The sequence below is a fragment of the Leuresthes tenuis genome, unplaced genomic scaffold, assembly GCF_036924035.1.
Source record: "Leuresthes tenuis unplaced genomic scaffold, fLeuTen1.0.hap1 SCAF_12, whole genome shotgun sequence".
Classification (NCBI taxonomy): domain Eukaryota; kingdom Metazoa; phylum Chordata; class Actinopteri; order Atheriniformes; family Atherinopsidae; genus Leuresthes; species Leuresthes tenuis.
The window spans coordinates 22,931,827-22,955,589 of record NW_027325366.1 but is presented as its reverse complement, the minus strand read 5'-3'; the positions used below and the strand labels follow the sequence as shown (position 1 = coordinate 22,955,589).

General features: G+C 43.0%; 1 protein-coding gene across 3 annotated transcripts in view; it reads left to right on the top strand.

Annotated features, from left to right (window-relative positions):
* The first annotated feature begins 469 nt into the window (after positions 1-469).
* The window catches only part of fmnl2a (formin-like 2a), a 46,514-nt gene continuing 23,220 nt past the window's right edge, over positions 470-23,763 (top strand). For all 3 annotated transcript variants that reach the window (XM_072397148.1, XM_072397149.1, XM_072397150.1), the window contains exons 1-4: positions 470-1,136; positions 14,451-14,534; positions 18,240-18,320; positions 23,090-23,166. In XM_072397148.1, coding sequence (XP_072253249.1) covers positions 1,023-1,136; positions 14,451-14,534; positions 18,240-18,320; positions 23,090-23,166 — 356 coding nt within the window. In that variant the 5' untranslated portion in view covers positions 470-1,022. The remainder of the gene's footprint in view (positions 1,137-14,450; positions 14,535-18,239; positions 18,321-23,089; positions 23,167-23,763) is intronic.

The following is a 23,763-nucleotide window of genomic DNA, read 5'->3' as shown; positions in this document are numbered from 1 at the left end:
TGAAAATATGTGATGCATTAGTGTGCGCATGTCTGTTATCTTCTTATTTTGTAGTATACAAAACTATTTGCTTCTACAAACAACTTACAAGTATCTCAAGTGTGACCCCGACAACATAGACAGCTTGTTTGGAAGATTTCCAAAGCCAAGTAAAGTTGGAAACTCCTCCTCTTAAAAGTTACGAAAACCTGTCAAATATAACCTCAACATTGTACTTTAGTGCTGTAATTGAGTAAATGTACTATGTTACCTTCCATCACCGCAAAGAAAAACAAAGGATTCACTCTATGTTGCCTCTTTATCGTCATCCACATGTAAAAGGGGCCCTTAAGGGGCCCCTTGGCCTGGGGTCGCCACGGACCCAAGTAGGTTTTTCTCTTACAATGGACTCAAAGTACCACAATGCAACGCCGAAAATATCATCTCCTTGGCTACGGCTTTGGGAGCTACGCCCCAAGAAGAAGTGGGAGGTTTACCCCTGAAAAGGCTTATTGTGGAGAGGGTTGCGTGTGCGTGCAGCCTCTGAGTGTGTGTGAACCCCCTCCTCTTTAACAAGCTGGTCAGCAGCGCAGGGATTAGGAAAGCCAGCTCCGCTCACTCACTGTTAAGAGACAGGGGATTGCAATAAGCGTGAATCATGCCCGTCGTCATTTCTACCGGCTGGGAGTGGAGCCCAAATTGTGCAAGATACGGATAACAGCGAGGAGAGGTCCGCGCGGATCGAGTCACGCTTCTAGGTTTCTTCCTTGCGCCCGCCGTGAAAATGTCTCATCAGGGACTCCGCTGCTGCTGCCGCTCGGACCCGTCGCGTTATGCTGCCTTTCTCTCATGTGTTTTATATTGAAGAAGAAGAAGAAGAAGAAGAAGAAGTAACCTGGATAAACCAGCTGGGAGACTGAGAGGGCGACTGAGCAAACAGAAGGGCGTGCGGATATTTTACTTTTTCGCCGTTGCGGAGATTTTTTCCCCAAGTGAACGAGGGGTGAAAAGTTGTGCCTGTTGGCTGGCGTTAAGAAGCAAACATGGGGAACGCAGGGAGCATGGACCAGCACACTGATCTCAGGGGACACAACATGCCCCTGAAACTGCCCATGCCAGAGCCAGGTGAACTGGAGGAGAGATTTGCAGTCGTTTTGGTAAGAAAATGTAAAGAAAAAAAAGAGAAAAAAAGTTGCTTCCACGTCTCCTCTTTGTTCCCTCCATGCTTCAGTGTCCGGGGATGGGACAGCTGTGTGTGTAGGTTGGATCTCTTGTTTGTCCAGCACGCCCGATCCTTTCTTTTGTTGTCCAGAGAAAAAAAAGTTTCCTTGTGTCAGAACGACTCCAGATCTGCGTCTGTGTCTCTGACATCTTAAATGAGTGCGTTTGACTTGAATCAAAGTGTTGAAGACGTTTTAGCAGGGCTGTGGACATTTCAACTCAGCAGCCGTTTAAATCACTTTTATGTTTTCAAGTTTTTTAAAGCCTTTGAGGCAATCCTGAAATTTCCACCGACCTGTTAACGTTGCCCCGCGCGACGCTGTAACGCACCAAATGTGACATTTCGCTTCCCTTGGACTAAGTGTTTGCGTTGTAACCTCTTGTGATGGCTTTGCTGCTTCACTACATTTCAAAGCGTGGACTCCAGAGACACCTGCACTGTTAACTCTTAAAAAAAACAAAAAAACACTGGTTTTATCACCACCCTTCCTTCAGCTTTATGAGTCCAGAAACTGGCTCACTACTGAAGCCTTAAGTGCCCAGCATGCCAGTTCTTTTGAATCCCCCTGTCACATCATAAAGAGTCAACAGATCTGTCAACAATTAAGTTACCCTGCTGGGACTTAGTGCTGACTGAACACTTTTGGGAAATGATCCTTCGGCTGTGTGGAAAGAAACGGACAGAACAGCTTTTATCCAAGAAATTTGTAATTGGCCACTGGTGCTTGAAAACCTCTCATCAAATTGTTAGTGCAAATGTGTCCATAGTGTTATTTGCCATCTTTTCATTAGGCACGATTATCTGAGCCATTGCTGTGAGTTAAAGCCAGCTAGTTCCTTTCCACGACTCTGCTCTTTAGTCAATAAAAACCTGCACAAACGAACAGTGAAGGGAAATTTGAGAGCTGGCAAAATGTGGGCCAGGCCTGATCGTTGGCTGGCCTCGTGCACTCGTGCATTAGCTGCCCAGGACAAGGATTTGACCTGAGCAAGGTGTCTTGTTTTTTTTTTTTTTTTGCCTCATGATTGAGTTTTGTTGGGGGAAAAGAAAAGTGTTTTTTTTTTCTTCTACAGAACAAGATTTCTTTTCAGATTAATGTTGGCGGCACAGATTGTTTTAGCGGTTAAGCCTGAAACAAAAAGCCGATAGGTGGAACTGGAATCACTGTGTGCCAGACGGTGCTGTGTTTGAGTTGTGATTGCTGCTTATCAGGCACTGATGAATCCCATTCTGTGGACCTTTGGGGGTAAGAAAGGTTTGACGTCACACGTCTGAGGGTTTTGGGCCACCTCCTTAATCACATCACATCCTTAATCAGTTGCCTACTTCCTACAGTTTCTGAGCATCATGAGTCCCTCTCTCTAAAATGATTAGCATCCATAAAGTGTGTACATGAGCTTATCCCACATTATGCTCTCCAAAAAAACCAAACAAACACTGGTTTAAACTGAGAATTCTCTGGGCTAACTGTCAGCAAAGCCGATCTTCGTATGTCAGGAACTCCCCCTCTCCCTCCCCTCCTTCTCCCTGCTGCCAGCGTGATGCCTCAGCTCTTGGCGGGATGGCAGCCCTCAGGCATTAGAAGAATTAAGTGCTATTATTTGAACATTTAGTGTTGGTTACCATAATTTAAACCCTAATGTGTCTCAGCTGTGGCTGATGACGGTGGGCTCTTTTGAGTGGCACTGTGTGATTCCGGTGGCCTCAACTCAGTTTCAGCAGCCGATTATTAGCATGATGCCTCTTGGGCATCTTTGTATCCTTCGTTGTTACCAAATCTGATGAGTCAAGATTTGTACTTGGCTGCTGATCAACAGTTCTTTCGCCCACTTATTAATCACTTCCTGTCACTCATGCACCCACTGGGATTTATTAGCCTGGGGGGCTTCTTTACTCCCTTATCAGTCATGTTATGATATGGCCTCTATTCAGCACATTCTCAGCCTATTGATCAAAGAATAGCCCCAGGACTGTTTATTCGCCGCTCTTAATAGGTTTGATCAACAGGGAAGCTCTGCATCACAGCGGGAAACCGCTTGGATTACGGACTTGTGCTGTGTGCGACCGCATTCAAACAGTCATCTGAATTTCTTATCAGGGACACACTGTGCGATGTGAAAAGCCTCTATTGAAATATTGGCTCATGACTCCCATCAAGGAGGGGGGTGACATCTGACATCTCAACACTGTATTACACTCTGCTTGACAACATTAAGAACAAGTCTCCACTAGCGAATAACCGCTTTGCTTTTATCCTTTTTTATTATTTTTCTTTATTGCAAGCACAGGGTTATATTTTTAGCTGATTTTACAATTTAAAACTGCTTTAGTATGCCGATAACACAAATTTAGTTGGCTCAGCTTACACATGGAATGCATAAGTTAACACATCAAAATACAACTGAAGTTGCTTCAGCTTCTTCAGAACTTCAGTAAGTTAAATTTTAACCCACCCTGCCCTTGGATACGGTTGTGTTTTAGTCTGCAGATCCCTCTAAATGAAAGCTCCCCTTGAAGTCTATGCATTCTGTAGGCAAGGAATGATCTTTGAAAAAAGACTTCAGCTAATTGTAACATCATTTATCGCCATGATGGGAGTGGCTGACTCGCATGTAGCCTTGGCCATGAAGTCAGATGGAGGTTTAACCCAAATATTCACTGTTTAAAGTATGGAGGGGGTTGTGGATTTTCATTGCAGGCATTCAGGCACTTGTTATAAAGTGATTGGTATGTTTAAAACAGTCCACATCACACTCATTAACAACTTTTTGTAACTTTTTTTAATCAATTTTTTTCCTTGATCTTAAAGCGCACTCCTGAAACGCTGAGTCTGCACTTATGGGCTGAACATAGATCTCAGTGCGATCTCCTTTCATGTCTCACGAACGCACATCTACATGTTGGAGCATTTTAGCATGTGGAACAATCTGAGCTGTGGGCTGCTCTTAGTTTTGGTGGAGTTGTTGTTGGTCCTTTTGCTTTGCTCGGCTGTGAATGAGACCAAAATTAAAGTGGACAAAAACCTGCTCTGTGATAGTGACACTAAGTGATAAGAGAATGAAGACTGTCCTGTGAAGCTGTGATTTGCCATTGTTTTTTAATCTGTGCTTCTTTGCTATTTATGGTTTTTGGAACTTTGTCCTCTTAGTTATGAAAGCCAGCCAATCCGCATTCGATTAGTGTGTAGCTTCATCTCTGGAACCTGTGCATTGTGAGCGTTTTGGAAAAAAACTTCTTACCGTCTGTGGGAACAGAGACAGATACTTTAGTGAAAGTATAACAGGGCCTTAAGTGTCAGTTATTTATTTATTTCCAGATACAGAGTTCATGGTAGCTTTTAATTCTGTGTGCCAGGCTTTAACATAATGTAAAATGATTCTGTAAATCGTCTTGGAATAATTTGCCAATTTGCACCCCTTCTGGTTGCTGTAGTACTGGTTAAGTAAATATGCTGGGGATAGGTTACACATGATTATGAGTTCGCTCTCTCTGTGTTTATTCTGCATAATAGCATAGTCCTATTATCCCAGTGAATTTACTTTATGGCTGGTCAATTGTCAGATTCCCAGTTTATTCTACACTCATTGCCCAGTCGATGCAACATGAACTGTTTAAGGGTCTTAGAAAAGCTGAAAAATGGCATTTATGTCTGTTGGTCAATATCTGAAAGTATGCAAAATGACTGCAATCAATCTTTGTGAGTCACATGTGGAGCGTTATTGAGTCTATATGTTTGACACTGAACCAAAGGAAAATGACTGTGTGTAGCAGGAATGTAGCCCAGGCCTCATGTCTGCTCCTCAGCTAACCACAGAGCTGACGTCAAATTAAATTGTACCCACATCCAGGATATCGTCCACTTGAATCTCAAGGTCCTCGTGTTTGCTGAACATCATGACTGCTGCTGGGGAGGCAGAGAGGTTACTCAATTAAATGCCATATGGGGGACTGTAGGCTTAGCTCCTGTTGTTGTTGCTGCTCTTCCCAATAGTCTGCCCAGATTAAATCTAAGCTGCTTTGTTTAAAGGCAGCTGAAGTGCCACGAACTGCTATTTGTGTTGTGGGGTGCTGCATCTGAAATCTACTCTTCAGATTAATCACTAGAATAGCCTTTCATGTTGGGCTGAAATCTAATTTGTCACCATGACAGGTCCAGACGGGGTCAGCTGTTTACCTACACACCAGTTCAAGTTTAAACACCTCCTGGCTCTCTTCCATTTCCATTAGTCTATTGCAGTGAATTTGAAGATTGGAAGGCTGAACATTCATGTTGAGGTACACAAATGTTGTGACAACAACAATGAATCACCCATCTCTACAAATAAATGCTGTTTTGGGTCACTTTGTGTGGCATAGAATGTCAAAAGGGCAGATTGTGGAGTTTTCTTCTTCTTTTTTTTAATCTGACACTCATCTGTACCATAGAAAACATAATGGAAAGAAAAAAACAAAGCTATAACGTCAGGTCAGCAAGTGGCAACACGTAAATTAGGGCTATCTGTTAGCATGCTATCCACCGGTGTGGAGACGCAGCCCCCTCCCTATCGCTTTATGACACCCAGGAAGTGACTAAGCTAACCCTCATCTTCATTAAAAAGCAGAACAATGGGTATTGTCTCAGGCGCAGAGGGTGAACAGTGGCTGAATCCCGTGCGTCAGGCCCATCGAACAGAGTCGCTCTTTATTCTGCGGAGTGCCTTAGACGGAGCCTGGCACCGGACCCAGGCCCGGCAGGCTGCAAAAGACCACCATGCGTTCCCGGCATGCATGATTCTGCTGTGTTGAGTCCCCAGGATGCTCACCCACCAATTAATCACAACAGAGCTGAGCATGAAATGCTTGGGGAGCAACGGCGGCCAGCATTCGGGCCTTTGCAGGCTGATGGAGGACATATTCGGTGCTGCCTGAAACCTCGAACCGCAGACTAGTGATATCTTGACACGGCATCAGCTGATTATGTGGGTGCAGATCTTGAAATGAGTGAGGCTTCAGTTAGGCTTGTCAGTTCAGCATTGGCACCTGCATGTTTGGGAGTTTGTTGCTCGGTCTTATGGATGGCAGACGCAACTTACAGCACCCGCCAAACACCACAATACTGACTTTGACACAGATTTCATTGTGGTTACACTTCAAACTGGTCCTTTGTTGAGTGCTAAAGTCACAGACTCTGAAGTGTCTGGCTACAGAATAATAAAACAACACAACTTTCTGCTGAGGATGTGACTGTATTTTAACAGACATGTCCTTGCAGTTGTGACACTAACTTGGAGTCGCTGTGTTTTGACTCGCCTGAATAAATCCTTGCTGTAGTTCTTCCTGCAGGTGTTCCATGATGCAGCCTTGAAAGGGCCAGTCTGGTCCTTTCATGTTGATCGCAGTTCATTGCCAGAGTTGTTCAGCAGGACCGGTCCAAGTTCACACAAAAGAGCGTCAGAGTCTCAACTCGGTGGAGAAGTGCATTATGGTCAGGATCTGTCGAGGCTCCAAAGTGGCAGCTGTGCTATGAAGCCGGACTGCTCGGCCGAAGTGCTGCACGAGAACCGGGTGTTTTTGTGACGAAACGTTTAAGAATTGCGAAAACATTTATTTTTTTAAATAAAAAAAAAATTATAATAATTTTAAGCTCTAGCTCTATCAGAAAATTAGTTGCCAAAACTTTGAAGCACGTGTGTCGTTGTGACCAATGGTCGATTAGATATGCTGTGGCATCAGGGTCAGCTTTCTTAATGTTGTTCTTGTTTTAACAGTGTTGAGCTTTACTTAGTTGCATCGTCATGGAAACGTTTTCATCTGGTGGCCCATTCACACCCAAAGTATAATAAAGTGCATCCGACAGGCTCACCTGAAGAAGAGGACTGGAGGTCAACAATTTAAACTTTTTACATTCTTGTACAAAATTTACACATTGTTCTTCTCTTTTTATATATATATGATGGAGTTTACCATACAGCAAAACACCACATACTGATCTTATTCTTTTTTTTTTAACTGGCTCTCATTGAATGTTTTATTTTTTTTCTGTGGACATTTCCTGGCTGGGAAGCTGCCAGTGTTTAACAGGCAGGTTTTTTCGGGTACCGACTTGCCAGCGTTAACATCTGCAGGACAAAAAGCGAGGTCCCGTTGCATTTGAATGTACTTCAGTGCTTCATTTCCAGGGTTTAATGCAGGAGCCATCTGACCCAGACACACTGTTACAGACAGATGATACCCCCCCCCCCCCCCCCCCCCCCCCCCCCATGAAACTAACATGGTAGATTTACTGAGAATTGATAGCAAGCCTAACAAATTAGCAGAGCATTGACACCTTGTTATTTTATAGTTATTTGTCAATGAGAAGCCTGGAATAACTTTCTTGCCTACGTGACCAGCAGCAGGATGTCTTCAAACTCCCGTTCAGCGTCTCTTCACTGGACTCGAAAGCACATTGTTGTGGTGGGCACCAGAATACATTAGTGGTTTCATTAGAATAAGTGACCGAACAGCGGTTTATTCCTCAGTGTTTTAGAGATGTTGACTTCAGCTACGAGGGGAAGTTCCTGTGGTGTGATTGCTGGATCGGATAATGTGCAGAAACCAGTCCTGTCATGCCAGCTCTAGGCTGCGTCATAAAGTGTGAAAGCATGCAAACTCGAAAAGTCTCGCACTAGTTTAATTTGATGCCTCGAAACACCAGTAAAGCTTCCTGGTGTTAGGATAAACAAAAAATAAAGCAAAAGCAAACAGTTCCGAGGATGTGTGCAGATGTTTATGACTGTTACAGTATACCTGCTATTTCTGCCCGTGCCTGACATGACAGGCTGTATTTAACATGCTTTTTCATTGAAGAATGTCTAAATCTGCTGTCATTTCACGTTGCAGTGGATATACAGTACGAGTCAAGAGTTTGGACACATCTATCTCTTCATATATGCAGTATGTGTCTGTACAAAAATAGCCTTTCCTGAATGTGATAACGCCACATTATTTTAAGTGAACAATTTGTCTGATTCTTGTTGGGTCACCATATTGCGGAGCTGGAACGCAGCATGGACTCCACCTCGCTAGAGACTCTTTCGCAACTTCACAACATCTGGTCTGGCGCGGCCTCCTGCGTCCATGTATCACTTGTTTTATTTGGACAGCGCCCTGCTGCTCCAAACCGTGTCCATAATGCCGTTCTGGTATGTGGAAGACACCCAGCGCTGATGCAGTGAATTTTACTCACGGCGCAAACAATGCACTCGGCTTCTTATAATAAACTGCACATTTGGCAACAGCACAGATGAAGTGTTAAGGATTTTTAAATGTAATCTCTTCAGGAATATGTCAGACAGAGCAGCTTAGCATTACACGCCAATTGAAAGACGCAATTGAAAGACTGCACACGGGGGATTTTTAAAAGAGTTTGAAAAAAGGCTCTTCCTACTTGCAGCTGCTGAATTTTGTTTGCACCACACAGTTGTACTAGTTTCTTGACAGTGTTTGACAGACAACGCTCTAGTATTGTGGCACTTTCTTCCAGGGTAGCATTCACAGAGTTTGTTAAAGGATTGTCCAAAAAAAATAGTATCTAAGCTCATAACTCTCGTCCAAAATGTAGGAAACACCTCTGGAATGTGGTGGTGGGGGGGGGGCACAGTCATTTAAAGTCACCATTTGCTGTAGAGACATTCCAGTCAACAGCTTCACAAACATGAAAACTACTGTGGAGTTGGGGGGGCGGATGTCCCACGGATTACAGAGCTAATCTGGGGACAGACAGGGGACACCTGTGCCCCCAAAGAACGGCGGGGATTACAGAGCCACGCTGCGCTAATGACTGGAGGGAAGCCCGCTTTGAATGGCGCATGCCCCAGGACTGGCCAACTCCTTTCTCCCTTCAGTAGCCCCTTTAACACTGACAGCCTCCACTATGAATATAGCAGTTCTTCTTTTATGTCTGAGCTGTGCAAACGCACCACATAACAGCAACAGTTGCAGTTGTTTACTAATGCATTTGTACATTTGGATGTTTCCTTTTTTTTTTTGTTGTTTCTTCCTACAGCACTAACCTCACTATGTATGCCTTTAAAGGCTTTAAAGACATAAAACACCCCAGTGGCTTGTGAAGCAAGTATTGGGAGAGAACAATGCAGCATTCAGCCTGCTCCGTAGTGTTGAGCAACTTGCATTTTATTCTGACGAGTTGATAATGACTGATGTAATCAGCGGTTTACATGTGCAAGCTCATTTGAAGAGATTGTGTTAAGAAACTAACAAAAAAAATAAATAGGTCAGGAGATTGCTCTGAGTGATGAAAAGGGCTGTTTAAAACACAAAGAGGTCTTCTGAGGTCATCTGATGGATTTTGCCTCATGTCATTTTGCTTTCAGGAGCTAAGAAGGCCGTTTGGGCGATTAGGATAAAAGTGCTGTATCTGTTGGTGGGAGTTGATTCTGATTGTTGCTCGTTGGCAGCGAAAAAGACAATAAAGAGGAGAGAAAGGGTCTCAAACTCGTGGCAGCCAAAGTCCCAAAGGAAAATTTCAAGTACTGCTCTGAGGGATAACCAGGAGGAAGCTGGGTGGCTGTGAGGTGCTGCTTTGAATCCTTTTTTTCTTCAGTTGGACTTTTGTCTTGTATAATATTAACAATAAAGGGAGTGAACCCTGTAAAGCACGAGCCTGTGTTTTGATGTGGTGGCTTGTCTAGCAGGGTTTCCTAAGCAGTCTACTTATATTTAGCTCTTTTGCTCAATGAAGATTTCTTTGTTCGTGAGATCACAGAATCCAGCATTCCTCAAAAGCCAAGCGCTAATTTGAAAAGCAAGCTGGGGATTTTAATTGATGTACAGTTATTGTTTCACAGTCATTTGGAGGGTGTTGCACAACCGTCTGACGCTAGTCCGTACTACCAGTTAAATTCCCGGTGCAGCGCTTTGTCTTGGCAGTTGCAGTCATCGCGTAGGTCACCGTTGCCATAAAAGATGGCTGAAGTTACGCAGAAGTATGCAGAACTTCCTGCACCATGTGCATGCTTTGCTTTGCTCAGTAACATCTTCTGAAGGGCTGTCCTGAGCTGCAGCTGTGAGTTACAGCCACACTTCGGCTCTGACAAACTCTTCTCATCACACGCGGTGGTTTTGATACCATATTTCATTTTCGTTCCACCCCCTTTCAAGCAGATTGCTTTTTAATTTAGTCAACACAGTTTACATCTTTTCACAGCATTACCAGCCCAAGGAGGGCCTTGATGTGGGATGTGTTTGCTTTGCTGGCCAGCTGTGCTACGTATGCTGAGTCCCTGGACTGCAGACCTCCTGGAAGGTAGTGGGTGGTTGTTGGACCTTGAGGCCTGTCTATTTTTACTCCTCTTTATGACTCAGGTTGGCTAATGTGAGAACACATAGGCATTAATAAGTTCTATATTCATGAAACATTGGACCCAATGTGAGTTAAACATTGCCACAGACCGATTTAGCTTTAGTTACACATGTTCCTCTTTGACTGGCTGGCACAGTGTGGAGACTTATCGTGTGCTGTTAGTGATTAACGAAGCACTCGGCAGGATTCAGTTAGTCAGCAACCCTCAGCAAATAGCTGCTGTTGTTTAAAGTTTAAAGAAAAGCTTCTGAAACTCACTCAGCAGCAGTAGAGATGTGGGGCAGTTGCTTTGGAGATGACGTGCAAGTCGTCAGCTGCTGAGGCTCTCTCACCGTATGTTGCCCGTCTTTAGAACAGACCACTAAAATTTGAAAACCTATATGGGCAGCATACACATGTCGCCGGCTAACAGCTCTGATTCCAGGTCACAGCAGGACTTAAAGACAATTTTGTTCGTTTTATTTGCATTTAACAAATGGTCCCAACCTGGATGTAAAACTGTGGCTTCTGTAGAGTGTGTCTACTGTTTTGAACATGTATCAGACTAATGCTTTGGCACAAGTGGGTCTTGCCTCATACTTCAGTCATCCTCGAATTACTATTGAATACGATAATGAGTCCAATTTAGGTTTATTTTTGTGTTCATGGGGGGTGGTCTGCCATCAGGTGTTGGTAAAAATCTGCCCAACTCTCCTCAGCAGCACCCCATTAATAACACAAACGCACAGACAGTGTGGTTGTGGGCATGGGGGTAACCTGACCCCAGCGAGCTCAGTGGCTGTGACAGCTCATTAGCATTGGGATGAAATAGGTTGGTAGAAGTGGCTCTTTGCTTTAGTTGGAGTATCACCAAGCAGGAAGCCCACAGCTCAGCGCACCCACTGTGACTCTACAAAACCACCCAACCAAAGAGGCCAGTCGTTCTCTTACATCCAAACAAAACAAGGTAGAAGTCTACAAGTAACGGAATAGTTTACCATCGTTTCGTTTGAGGTTTCTGGTGGAATTGTGTGGGCTTTTATGTCACTTCATGCGCCCGTCTGCTCAGGTGTCAAATTGTATTTTAATGTTTTTCGGGAAGGAAAGAGGGTGCAAAATCTAGTCATCTGGTTAGCAGCCAGACAGTCAATGGATCTCCTCTGACTCCCAGTTCCCTGCAGTGAGCACAGCAGCGATGGGCCGGCCTGCAGCTTCAGCTGAATACTAATTTGATTTCCTGGTCTTTCTGTTGGGGAGCCTGTGTGGGATATAAGCTGTGTTTTTACCAGATATAACATAACTGTTTTTCCTTATATTGACTTTGTTTTTTATTCTCTCGTAAAAACAAATGAACCTCAATAACCCTTTTATTTAAGACCAACTGTACTTTCATATTTAGACTAATTTAGTTAGTTTAGTGGCGTCTCTGTTAAATAGAACAGCTCAGTGGGTTTGGAAAATCAAAGAGACGGGACAGGCCATAATAGAATGGACCTAATTGAATGATAAGTGAATACAGAAGTCTACAAATGTTGAAGTTTTTCTGCTATTCATATGAATGTCCTGTTGTTCTCGTGTAATCTTCCTCTCACTATAGCTGTGACTGAGACGCATAGATATGTCTAAGCCCCGTCCCTGCGCCTCCTCGGCAGCTCTTTTCATTGATTTCCTCTCACAAATGCACCCTTTCAAAATTAAAATGGTCGCACGGATCAATACCCTGGGCATACCATGATATACAACGCTGAAAAATAAAACGTTCATTTCCAGCATTTCAAACCACAATAAAACGGGGCGCGAAAGCAGCTTCTGAATCAAACTCCGAAGTCGTGGCTCTGACTCCCTCTTTGTATTATTCTTGCTTAAAAATGGATCTGATCTCAGGATATTCCTCATCCATCTTACACCCCCCCCCCCCCAGCTCTTCTGGAAAATCCAGCTGAGGGAAAGTGGGGGTGAGGACTGAGCACGGTCTGATAGATGATCTAAGTCATCGAGTGAGGAGGGGTAAAGAACTTTAAACTAAGCAGTGCATCGTGGCCATATTTTCCAACTACACCCCCCCCCCATCTCTCGTGGCAATGGAAAACTTTCACACAGAGCCATTTGTGAATGTTTTCTCCGCACACATCTTTGATATTTCTCTGTCTATCAACGTGATCTCGATCTTCTTTTAGCCAGTCCTCAGCTGGGTCACCCACTTAAGTCCTGGACCAGTCTGTTTGAAGCTTCTCCGAATCACTTGAGGACGGGATGAATCAAGCTGGAGTTGAAAAGAGGATCCTTCTGAACACCTGCAGAGCTTTTACACAGAGCTGATGTTGAAAGGAGCTGTGTAACATTTTTCTTTTTAAGCCATAGTTTCACCAACACACTGGTTCCATTTGGTTTGTTTGAAAAGCACCGTCTTTACAGGAAATCCCTCACTGAACGTCATCAAAGAGGAAAATGTTCTTCGTTGCAATGAGGGGGGTGGAAAAGTGAAGAGAGGGAGCACAGAGTTTTTCTTTTTTTTTCCCCTTTTTTTTTAAAAGCCCAATTTCACGGTTTATTACTCATTCGCTCTCCCTGTTCTGAGCTACATGTCCATTGGATCGGTACTATTGAACTTGATCGTCTGATTCTTTAAGAAGTTGTTGGGTAGATGTTTCTCACTCTCTGCTGCAGTGACACAGCTGAAAACGGGTTAAGGACAAACCACCTTTTTCCAGACATGTTGTTTCCAGTTCTCTTTGGAATTGTTTTATCCATGAACCATTTGAGTTTTTTGGCATTTTAGTCCAGAACTGATTGAGAAAATCTAGTCAGGGAAGCAAAGTAAGATGGCTGTGCTGTGCTTTAACATCAGTTTAATGTGTTTTTTTTTTTTTTTAAATGTATTTATTTTTATGTTAATGTTGCAGTGCATTTTAACTTGCAGCTCACAGCCAAAGTGTCTCTGATGGCCAACTGTCCTCTAGGACATAAGATGCTGCTTTGCATTAAACACCCAGATCTCTGTTAATGCAAAACAGGGTTTGTGGTGCAAATCTTATTAACTTCACTGAGCAGAGTCACGCTGCATCTTCCTGTGTCTTTTTTTGTTTTCTTTATCTGCTAAAGAGAGTTCTCTACCAAAACCAATGCCATATGTTGCTATTTAAAAGACGGTAATCTGGATCTGTTCCAACATTTAACGTGCTCTTCCTTTTTTAGGTTAAACCGTCAGTTTGGCATCCTCCACATTTCAATAAGGAAAGTTTTGATGAATTTGTGATTAATTATCACAATGGCGTGGAAATCATTATGCGCTTGTTAACTGCGACCGGCTTACAAAGCACTGCGGGCAGATCGAGAATTCTATCGAGCACAGGTGGAGCCAGAAGTCACGGGTTAGATATCCAATATTTCCACAGGCTACTGATGAATCCCAGACTTTTTTTGCTGTTGATCTTTTTTTGTTGATAGTTCCAGGATTCATATCAGCCAAGCGCTGGACAATGTGTGAACACTTTTTGTTACACTTTGAATGTTTTTAAGTTTTTGCAGTGGCTAGATATTGACAGTAAAGGCACATCTAAAGTAAGGAGGCTGAAAGGCAACGAAGGCCTCAAACTGGAATTGAAGAGGTGGCATTTGTATTTGCTTTTTACATTCCTGCTCCCTGGAGCGTCATTTGTTGGTGGCACGTCGCCTGTACTGTGTTGGGTCATAGTACCGTTACCTAATCAGTACTCTTTGAATACATCTGTGTTCACGCTTTATACGCCCATACTGTATATCAGGACCTGATGTTGTGAGCAGAAATGATGTGTGATGTGCCTGGATAAAGGTAAAAGTCGAAAAGCTCACGCGCCATTTTAGATGCCCTTTCCTTCACTGTTTGGGTTCTGTAATGACACATCACTACCAACACCCAATTAACTCTGACCTTTTCCTCTCTTTCAGAACTCAATGAATCTTCCTCCAGATAAAGCACGACTCTTGCGGCAGTACGACAACGAGAAGAAATGGGAATTAATCTGCGATCAGGTGGGCATGACTCATCTGCCACTCATCATTGCTGTTAGATAGTTGGGAAAATATTCAAATACTGTATTGACTGTCTCGACTGTTTACTGGATATCTAATTGTGGATAAGGTCTGTCCCACAGTGTGTTGTGACCACAGCTACCACGTTCCGTTGCCCTGCCTTTAAAGCCTCTCCCAGTCCTGACTTTCTTCGTCAAGTGGGCTAAGTGGCACAGCAGGGAATGCACACCAGTTAGCCCGTTAAAAAAGCTCGGCCTGTTATTGGCGTCAGCGCTGCATGTAGGTAATAACAGAGGGTGCATGTTGTGCAGTGAGCTGTGGTCTGAGAGCTGCACTCTGCCTGCAACCTCTGTGCCAGAGTTTTTCTGCCTCCATGAGCAGTGTTGAAAAGCAGAAACTAGATCAAGACCACCACCCAGTCAAACTGTATTGATAGCTACTGACCCTGAAGGGAACTGTGCCAAAGAGAGCCCGTCGGGCTGCTGATCAGCAGTAAGAGATCCTCTTGGCGTGGACTCAAAAGTGTCAGACTGGAAGGGAAAAAATAGTCGTTTTCTTTTCCAGTGTCTGTGAAGCAACGTCCAAATAATTGTCCAGTGATTTGCATCTTGACTTCTTAAAGGTCACCCTCTTGAAAAGGAAGAAGGGGAGCTTTCTCATCTTGTGCATCCTTTGTTGATGAGGTGATGTTCACAGTGTAGGTCAGCTCCAAAACTACTACTCTAAACTTAATTCCCCTGTAATTATACTCATGACGGCATAGAAGTAACGCATTTTCTGTGTCGTAGAGACGGTAAATCTTTTAATGTAACCATGGAAACAGCGATGGACTGAGGCGGAGACGTAGAGATGACAGGTGCATTCTCCTTGAAAAGCAAATGCCACCAGAGGTTGAAATAGTAGACGATATTCGCAAATTTGTGAGAATTTCTGAAATATGGAGAGTGTGCCTGATGCAAACACAGACTTCATTGCCACAAAATTTGAGACTATGGCCTCTTTCCTGCCAACAAACCATTTGCCACTTAAATGCAGTCATTTTACGGAGTAGAAATCATCCATAACTTTTGTTACCTGCCATTTGCAATCAACTGTTTAGCCTCTTTCATTCGAGCAGATTCTCAGATGAAGTCGAGCTCAGCTTTCAGATGTAATTTACACCTGCTGTCCAGGCAAACTGCAACTGTCTTAGAGCTCGCTGGAACCTATTTATACGCACTCCTCCAAACCAGATGTGTGATCTCTATAATGTAGTCTGTGTAACCGTGTACTTCCAGCCCATTTGCATTCCTCACATTTCTTTCCACGCAACAGAAGATATACAGCACCTGTCAAGGTATTTATTATTTTTGCACACTCCCCTAAAGTTTTTAAGCAGTGAGAGGCTGAAACGAGGCTGAGCTGTCTTGTCTGTCTGCCTGCTGCTGTCGCCTGAGAGTGACTCCCATTCCTGATGCTGCTTTAGTCTTTCCTGTTTTTGTGAGACAGACTGCCTGGCAGTGACAAATGTGATGTTGCTGATCTCATCTCAGTATCTATGCACAGAGAGTGGAGAGTTTAAAGTATTTGATCCACTATGAAGGTACCTGCAGGATGCAGATGATCGTATCTTCTATCGAATCTTTTAATCTCAGTTGTAACGCTCCCTGGGTGCCCGCGAGGATGTGTTACATTATCCTGAGCATGTCATGCCTTAAAATGTCAAGTGAAGCAAGCTTATGTACTGTTGGGCTAAAATTGCCATCCATCAATGAGGAGATCAGTGGCTTAGTTGCTAGTTGTAGAACTTTTGTGACTTGTGAGGACGCGACTGTTCATTGGTGGGACCACTGGGGGATCGGGTGCCGAAAACTGCGGAGTTTGTACATGGGAAGGAGAGTCAACCTCATCCTGCTTTCAAATGAAGAAGTTGGGGACACAAAATGTTCCACAGATGTGTCTGTGATCTCCAGATGAAGTGAACAAAGATGATGAGCCGCAGGCAACTGAATTTTTACTGAATTATCATAAATTTTCTGTAAATTCCAAGCTGTTCAAACGGCATGTAAATGAGTTTATTTAAATGTTTGAGACGCTGGCTTTGTGTAATAACCTTTTTTTTGTATTCGGTTGTTAGAAATAAGCAGACTTTCTGATCAACTTTCTGAGAGGTCCCATCCTCGTGACCATGACATTTTTAACAGTTGATTACTGAACAAATAATTGTGATTCCTTGATTCTGTGCACTTATTAGTTTTAGTCTTAGATCAGTGATCTTTGAGCCTTTGAGGGACACCTTTTTGGCAAATCTGACTAATCGTTATTGGACTCCCCTTTTTCACTCTGGCCTCACAGAAGTATACGGTCGATAAGAAATTGACGTCATCGTTTTAGAAAATGACACTTAGTCACATATTAAAAGAAACATGAGGACCACCATTAAAAGGCAAAGGGGCTGCAATTAGTGGAAAATGCAGGAATATTTATGCAAACAAGACATTTTGCTTCGTTTCATTATCTTGTTATACGTAGTTGAATGAGTACAATACGATTATAAATAATTGAGGGGGATTGTATGAGATACGTTCTATGTATCTATGTAACGTTCCTATTTCAATGCACTTTTTGGTGTGTGGATGTACAGCGGTCCTTGAGCTAATTAGTCCAAGGACTTCCTGGCATACTTACCGGCTTTAAGAACGCACGTTTCAGATGAGGAATAAGTCAAATAACTAATGAAGGAACAGATTCCTGTCGATGTTTAACTGGGATCCTTTCGTAGGGTGGGAAGAAAAGCTGAATACCTTGGATTGGACTCTTATTTGAAGTCTGGTTTAGCAGTTGGTCTGCGTGGCTAATGGCTGACTTTTTATCTACAAAAAGAAATGTGACTGTGCAGGTTTGAGGAACAGCGCTGTTATCCCTCTTCATTCCAGCTTGTACGTCACACTTCCTTACTAATAACCCTGAACTGACAGTAAATGAAATCATTCTCACTGCTGTGCCATGGTGCTTAGCCCAATCTAAATACTGCTTCCCGCTCAACACACTGATCCAAATCCCGTGCTAATCTCTTGTATTTATATTTGGAGCACAGTGGTGAGAACTTAAACCTGTTGCTAGTTGAACTTGGGACATGTACGTGGACATTTGAATTTCCCTCGGGATTAAGTATCTGTCTATCTATTCACACAAAACTGGTCACCAACCCTATGTTTTCTATGCTTTTATGCAGCGTTTCCATGCTATAAACTTCTCCTTCTGACAAATATATTTAGCAATGTTAATTTCCACAAGAATATTTCCCAGAAAATCCTCATAATCTACATTATAATAGTGTCTGAGGTTTATTTTCACCTGAGGTAAAAAAAAGAAAATAAAAAGGTGACATTGTATGAAAGTTTGTCATGTCTAAAGCAAGTTGTGAATGTGGAAATTATCGATATTTTCCTTCTTAAAGTGTAACATAATCTGAGGTTTCCAGCAAATGAAGGGTTGTATACAAATGGTTTAATTTTCTCAATAATGTTAAGTGTGGTCCTCTGAGTTACAAACTGACGAGAACTGTGTGGATCGGCCAGGAATTGATGTTAAATTCTAACTTTTACAGCAGATGTAACTGCTGTTCATGATGCCACAAAAGTTTCTGTGTATTTCATAAGCCCCTGTCCTTTGTTTCGTTTCCTTGCTTCCTGCTCATATCGCAGTGTTTTGTGTTTTTGACAGGAGCGATTCCAAGTGAAAAACCCGCCTCACACGTACCTCCAAAAGCTGAGGAGTTATCTGGACCCAGCAGTCACAAGAAAGGTGAGTGGCCCTGTCTCACAGGCTTTCCTGTTCCAGTGACCTGGCTGTTCTAGAGTGGCAGCTTTTCCTTCCTCTCTGACCCTTTATCTCTATGTCCAGGATATTTCCATAGCTGAGATTGCATGCAGGGGTTCTGGAGGAGACAGCTTGGGAACTTAAGTTACGAAACAGTTGGTTCATTTCCATGTACAGTTAAGCTGAGCTACAGATATAGCTCACTTAAACCTTTTAATTGGACTACTGTCATTTATATAAGTGCTGGGGTGGAACCTATTTATTGACCAAAGTTTTCCTGTCTTGCTATGATATGTAGCAAAATGCACCGTTTCAGCTTGATAGTGTTGGGCAGCTAACCCATTAAGTCACGGAGGTATCCACCTGCGTCACTCTCAGCCCCTGCAGATGGACATTTTCTTTTTAATGCAGACGGACAGACATGCAGTCCTTTAAAAAGCTTAAGAGCTGCATTGGCTCTTAAGATGATGTTACGTGTTGATCGAATGTTAATTGGTTGAAAGTTGGCTCAAGCCGGGAGGGTTCAAAATCAACTAATTTCACAACACGAGAAGCAATGAAGCACAGGTAAAAAGCACAGATCAAGAGCTGCACCCATCAATCTGAGCACTTATTTTCACACCATCACAAAGCATCATTGTCCACTTTGACTTCTGTCCTTTCCATACCAGAGTAAAGATAAAGGACCAACGACAGTACCATCTCAACCAATCGCAGTCCTCAGATTGTTCTACGCGCCTCTCGTGCTGCCCCTAAGTAGCAGCAGAATGTCATAAATCGTAGACATGCATTTGTGAGGCACCAGCATACAGAGAACTGTGTTCAGCCTTTAAATGAGAAAGGAGACAGTTGTTTGACTAGATTACCAGGCTGGAGAAGTGCAGGTCTATGGCAGAGACGGAACAATGCAAAAAAAGTACTAAAGGGGAACTTGAAAGAAATAATCGGACAGACTTTAAGACTTATTGCTGCACTGACATGTCCTTGTAAAATTGCAGGAGCTCACAGGAAAACATCAGGAGTGTCTTTTCTGTATGATTAAAAATGGCCTCATGTCATCTTAGCGGCCAGTCCCGGCTGTTTTTCTTGGCCTCCTTGAAAGGAGCAGAATAGAGTAGGAGGAGAGGCTCCATAAGAGACAAGTATCAGCCAGCACTCAGACATTGCCAAAATGAAGTCTTTTTGGCCACGATGTGTGAGGGGTGGGGGGGGGAATACTGGGAGACCGGCCTCTGTGATAAACAAATTAACCAACAGACTCTGCCAGAATTACAACAAATCGCTGAATAATTCAATTTGTACTGACTGGGCTTAAAACTTTCAACTGCAGTGAGCCAGGCAGGGCTGAATAAACTTAAAGCTCTGGTGAGCACAGTAAGAAGGAGGACAGCGATGTTTTTATGATACACAAACCGTGCCACATAGTATTAGCATGTTGTGACATGAGTTACTGAGGTCTAGGAGCGACCTTGCTTAGTGGGGAATTTGCGCAGATTCGCCAATAAAGGTTGTGTAGTAGGTTTACTATTTAAAAAAAAAAGATTACATTTAAAACTTTTATCTACAGGTTGTGCTCCACAGAACATTTGCACACAGCTCGTTTTGCATTATAAACTGTGTCCACACGAGCACAGAAGTTGAATCACTTGAGTCAACTAGACATGCTTGGGAGGTTACACGATTGGGAGATCTGATAAACTTGAGAAGAAAGAGGAGATTGATTCAGGTCGAAGCAGATGGAGTAGACATAACATTGTACAATACTGGTTGTTTGTTTAATGAGCAGCCTTGGTGTTAGAAATGCAGGCCTGTTGACAGCCAGTATTAATCTGACTGTCGGTACCAATCCAGAAGTAGCCCTTCTACTTCCTTCACATCTGCTGTTGAAGTTCATCTGAGTACAGACGCAACAGCTAATGGGATCTAGTTGTGACCTATCATGTTTCCTTTGCAAACTTTAAATCTCAGAAGGAGAATTGAGACATATGTCCTGGACAGACGACGCTTATCAGTTCTTCTGTGGCTGCTGTTGTTGTCAAACACGTTTTTGCTTTATTCATTTGGATTTGGATTGAAATAGTTATACCACCCTTATATCTGTCCATCAGATATCAATCCTTTGATATTAGCTCAGCTTGAAGCTTAAGCTTAGCTTAGCATAAAGTATGGAAACAAGGCACATAAAGGAAGGTACTTTGGTACAAGGTATAGAAAACAGAGAGAATCCACCAACAAACGCTTTGAAAACTCACTTATTAAGTTGTTATATATCAATGCTGACAATGAAGTGTAAAGTAAGGATAAACTGAGTTAGCTCTAGATGGCGTACACACATAATCCTCCTTGAACTCTCTGACAAAAGTGTTAAAGTGTATTTTTCGAGATGTGAAACTATTCCGTGAAGGAGACAGTGATTGTGTTAAAGGCTTGTTTGGTGTAAAAAATTCAACATGGCTGCTGGAGCTCATTCAGTTTAACTCAGTTATGTGTGCCCAGCAGAGCTGATCCTCCCTTTTCTCCCTGTTCTTTTGTTCAAGTTTGTCATGTTTAATAAAAGCACGTTGTTTGTTGTATATTAGACTGCTCTAGATGAGGCATCCCTTCATTTCTTCCCCATTTTTATTTGCCACGTGTTTTTGTTTTTTTTTTGTTTTTTTTTAGAAACATCAACCTGATGTGAATCCTGTGCCTTCTCTTAGCCTTGAATGAAAACTTGAAGGCACACAGGGATTGAATGAAAGAGTAAAGTGAGGAGAGCAATGGAGAGAGAGGAAAGGAGAGATACAGAATAATAAAGAGTGGATAGAGGGGAGGGGGGTAGGAAGAGATGGACAGAGAGACAAAAAAGAAACACGGAGGAAAAGAAAGAGTTATGGGCTTCTTTCTACATTCCTGATCCATCCCCCTTTTCTTCAGACTCAAACAATTGCCACTTTGTGCCACTGTGAGAGAGCTGGAGGTCATTGCCTCTGCTTTCCATAGGCAGGCTCCGGTGCATTCCTCTGAGCAGCTCCCAGCCAATAGCCAGCCAAGGAGGAAGAGCTCCAGTCCAACTAGTCCCCAAGAATGTATCAGCCGTTGATTTGTTTCCAGGATGACCCCTTCCTGAGCTCACACTTCCCCAAAACTCACCCCCCCCCCTCCATATTCTCAGTGTAGTCTCCTCTCTTTCACTGCTCCCCTCCTCGTCTCCTCCTCTTTTTCTTTTTTCTTTCCCCTCATGCCGTCTTCACCCTCTCTCCCCACTGTCGACTCCTCTCTCTTCCTGCTCTCTCTGTGTGATGCAGCTGGTAGCACTTAAAGTGTGGAGTGTGGGGCGTTTTTTTTTTTTTTTTGGTGGGGGCTCTGGGGGCCTGCGCAGTACCCCAAAATATGCTCTGCTTTCCACACATGCACACAAATGACTCCTCCCTAATAAAAACACTCTGTTTCTCATCTCCTCATGCTCCAAACACACACCGCCCAAGCCCAAAGACATACACTAGAGAGAACAAGCTATGGGAACGTTTCTCTTCTCTTTGGATGTTAATAATAGGCTGAGCTCTGTTTCCTCCCCGATTCAAACACATCATGGAAACCTCTTCTCTTCTCTTCTCTTCTTCCTCAGATGAATAGAATCACATAAAACATTTCATTATACAAAACATTTTCAAATGATACGGTTAATACAGCCAATGGTCCAAAAGAAATTGAGTTAATAATGATACAAAAGCAAGAAAATACTTGTTGAAATAGGATTATTGTTGTTGCATTGCATCTGCACTGGTTTTGTTTTAAACTTTTGTGCACTGATCATGATGCAGATTTGAATTGAATTGGCACGTTCAGCTCTTTGTTTTTCTTTAAGTTTTGTTCTAAGGATGCATCTATCAAGAGCTACTGTAGCTTACAAATCCACATCTCAAACCACACTGACGGTGATGTTTTGCCAGTTAGCGATGTTCTCTTTTCTTCTTTCTTTCTTTCTTCGCCTCTCCTCTGATGCAACACTTTCCCTCCCTCTCATCAGGGATTCCCCCATCCTTCACGCTGCGAGTCTGTTTGATCACCACTGGTCAGTCACGTGGCTTGTTTTGTTCTTGGAGTTGGATAACAGTGTGGAGGGCCTTTCTGTTGTCGGTTTTGTGGATCAAAAGTTATGCCAAAAATGACGGAACCCGTTACTTTCTGTCTCATTCAGTAGTTGGCTCGCACCTCCGTACGTGCCATTCAGCAGCTCTTTTTTGTAGCTGTGGCAGCAGTGACACAGACGAGAATTTATTTGTGTATTTACGTAGCTGCTGGGTGTCCTGATTTTTATCATACTGCTTCCAGGAGGAATTACAGCAATTTAAGGAATTAACTCACAAGGTGCGGCCATCAAATAACCAGAGTCAGCCTCTTTATTTGATGGCCACAGCAGTCGAAACAGGCCGTTAAAAACCTATTTTCACAGCTGGTGTTCTGTTTTAGCCTAGTTAATGGTTACTCTTCTGTAAAAGGCCCATCTCAAAGTCTGGAGAACCGCTCAGTCCCATCTTTTATCCTTTTATTTTTCTAATCTCTTTTATTTTTTCTAATCGGCCTGCTCGCTCCCACATCTAAATGCCACTGTGGCTGCCTCTTCCTATTTGTCTTGTTCGTCTGACATCTCTGTCCTAAAGAGTTTTCTCTAGCCAAAACATCTCTCAACTCTGTGCCTTTGCTTGTGGATGTACAGGGGTGTGATGAAATTGAACTCTCCCCAACTTTTATTTTTTTATTTCTTTCCTCAGAAATTCAGACGAAGGGTACAGGAGTCCACCCAAGTCTTAAGAGAACTGGAAATTTCGTTACGGACCAATCATATAGGGTAAGTCACTGCAGGACTGTGTGAAGCTGTGGTGTTGCATTTTCTGCAGATGATGTTATTAGATTTCAGGAGAAAAGTTTGGCATTCCAGACACCCGGAGATGTAGACTTTGACACTGAACACCACCATCCCCCATCCGAATGTATGCTAGGGCCTAATATTACACCAAAAGCCATGTGGAGATGAAAAAAGATGAATCAGTGGATTGTTTGAAGCAGCTGACACATGAAAAACCTTTGGAGGGAAAACGGATTCTTTTTTCAGTCGTTTGGCTGCACAATTCCACTGTTTAAATCTGCCATCCTCAGGAGATATTAATAAGGATATTGCTAGAGCTGAAGAGATTTCACAACAGATGAAACACTGATGTATTCATGTGCAATGTCAGGTATTCCAAGATAACAAGCCTTAACCTGTGGCAGCTGATTCTGAGCCAGTGCCGTACAGTCAGCCTTGAGAACAGATCAATATCTCACCGAGAGTCTCACAAAATCAAGAAAGTGTTTTGCTTTGCTGTAGTCTGTAGAAACTATGAGCCAAAGTTCATAGAGCTGTGTCACTAAAGGCTGTGATGGGTTGCTTAGTTTGAAACTAAGA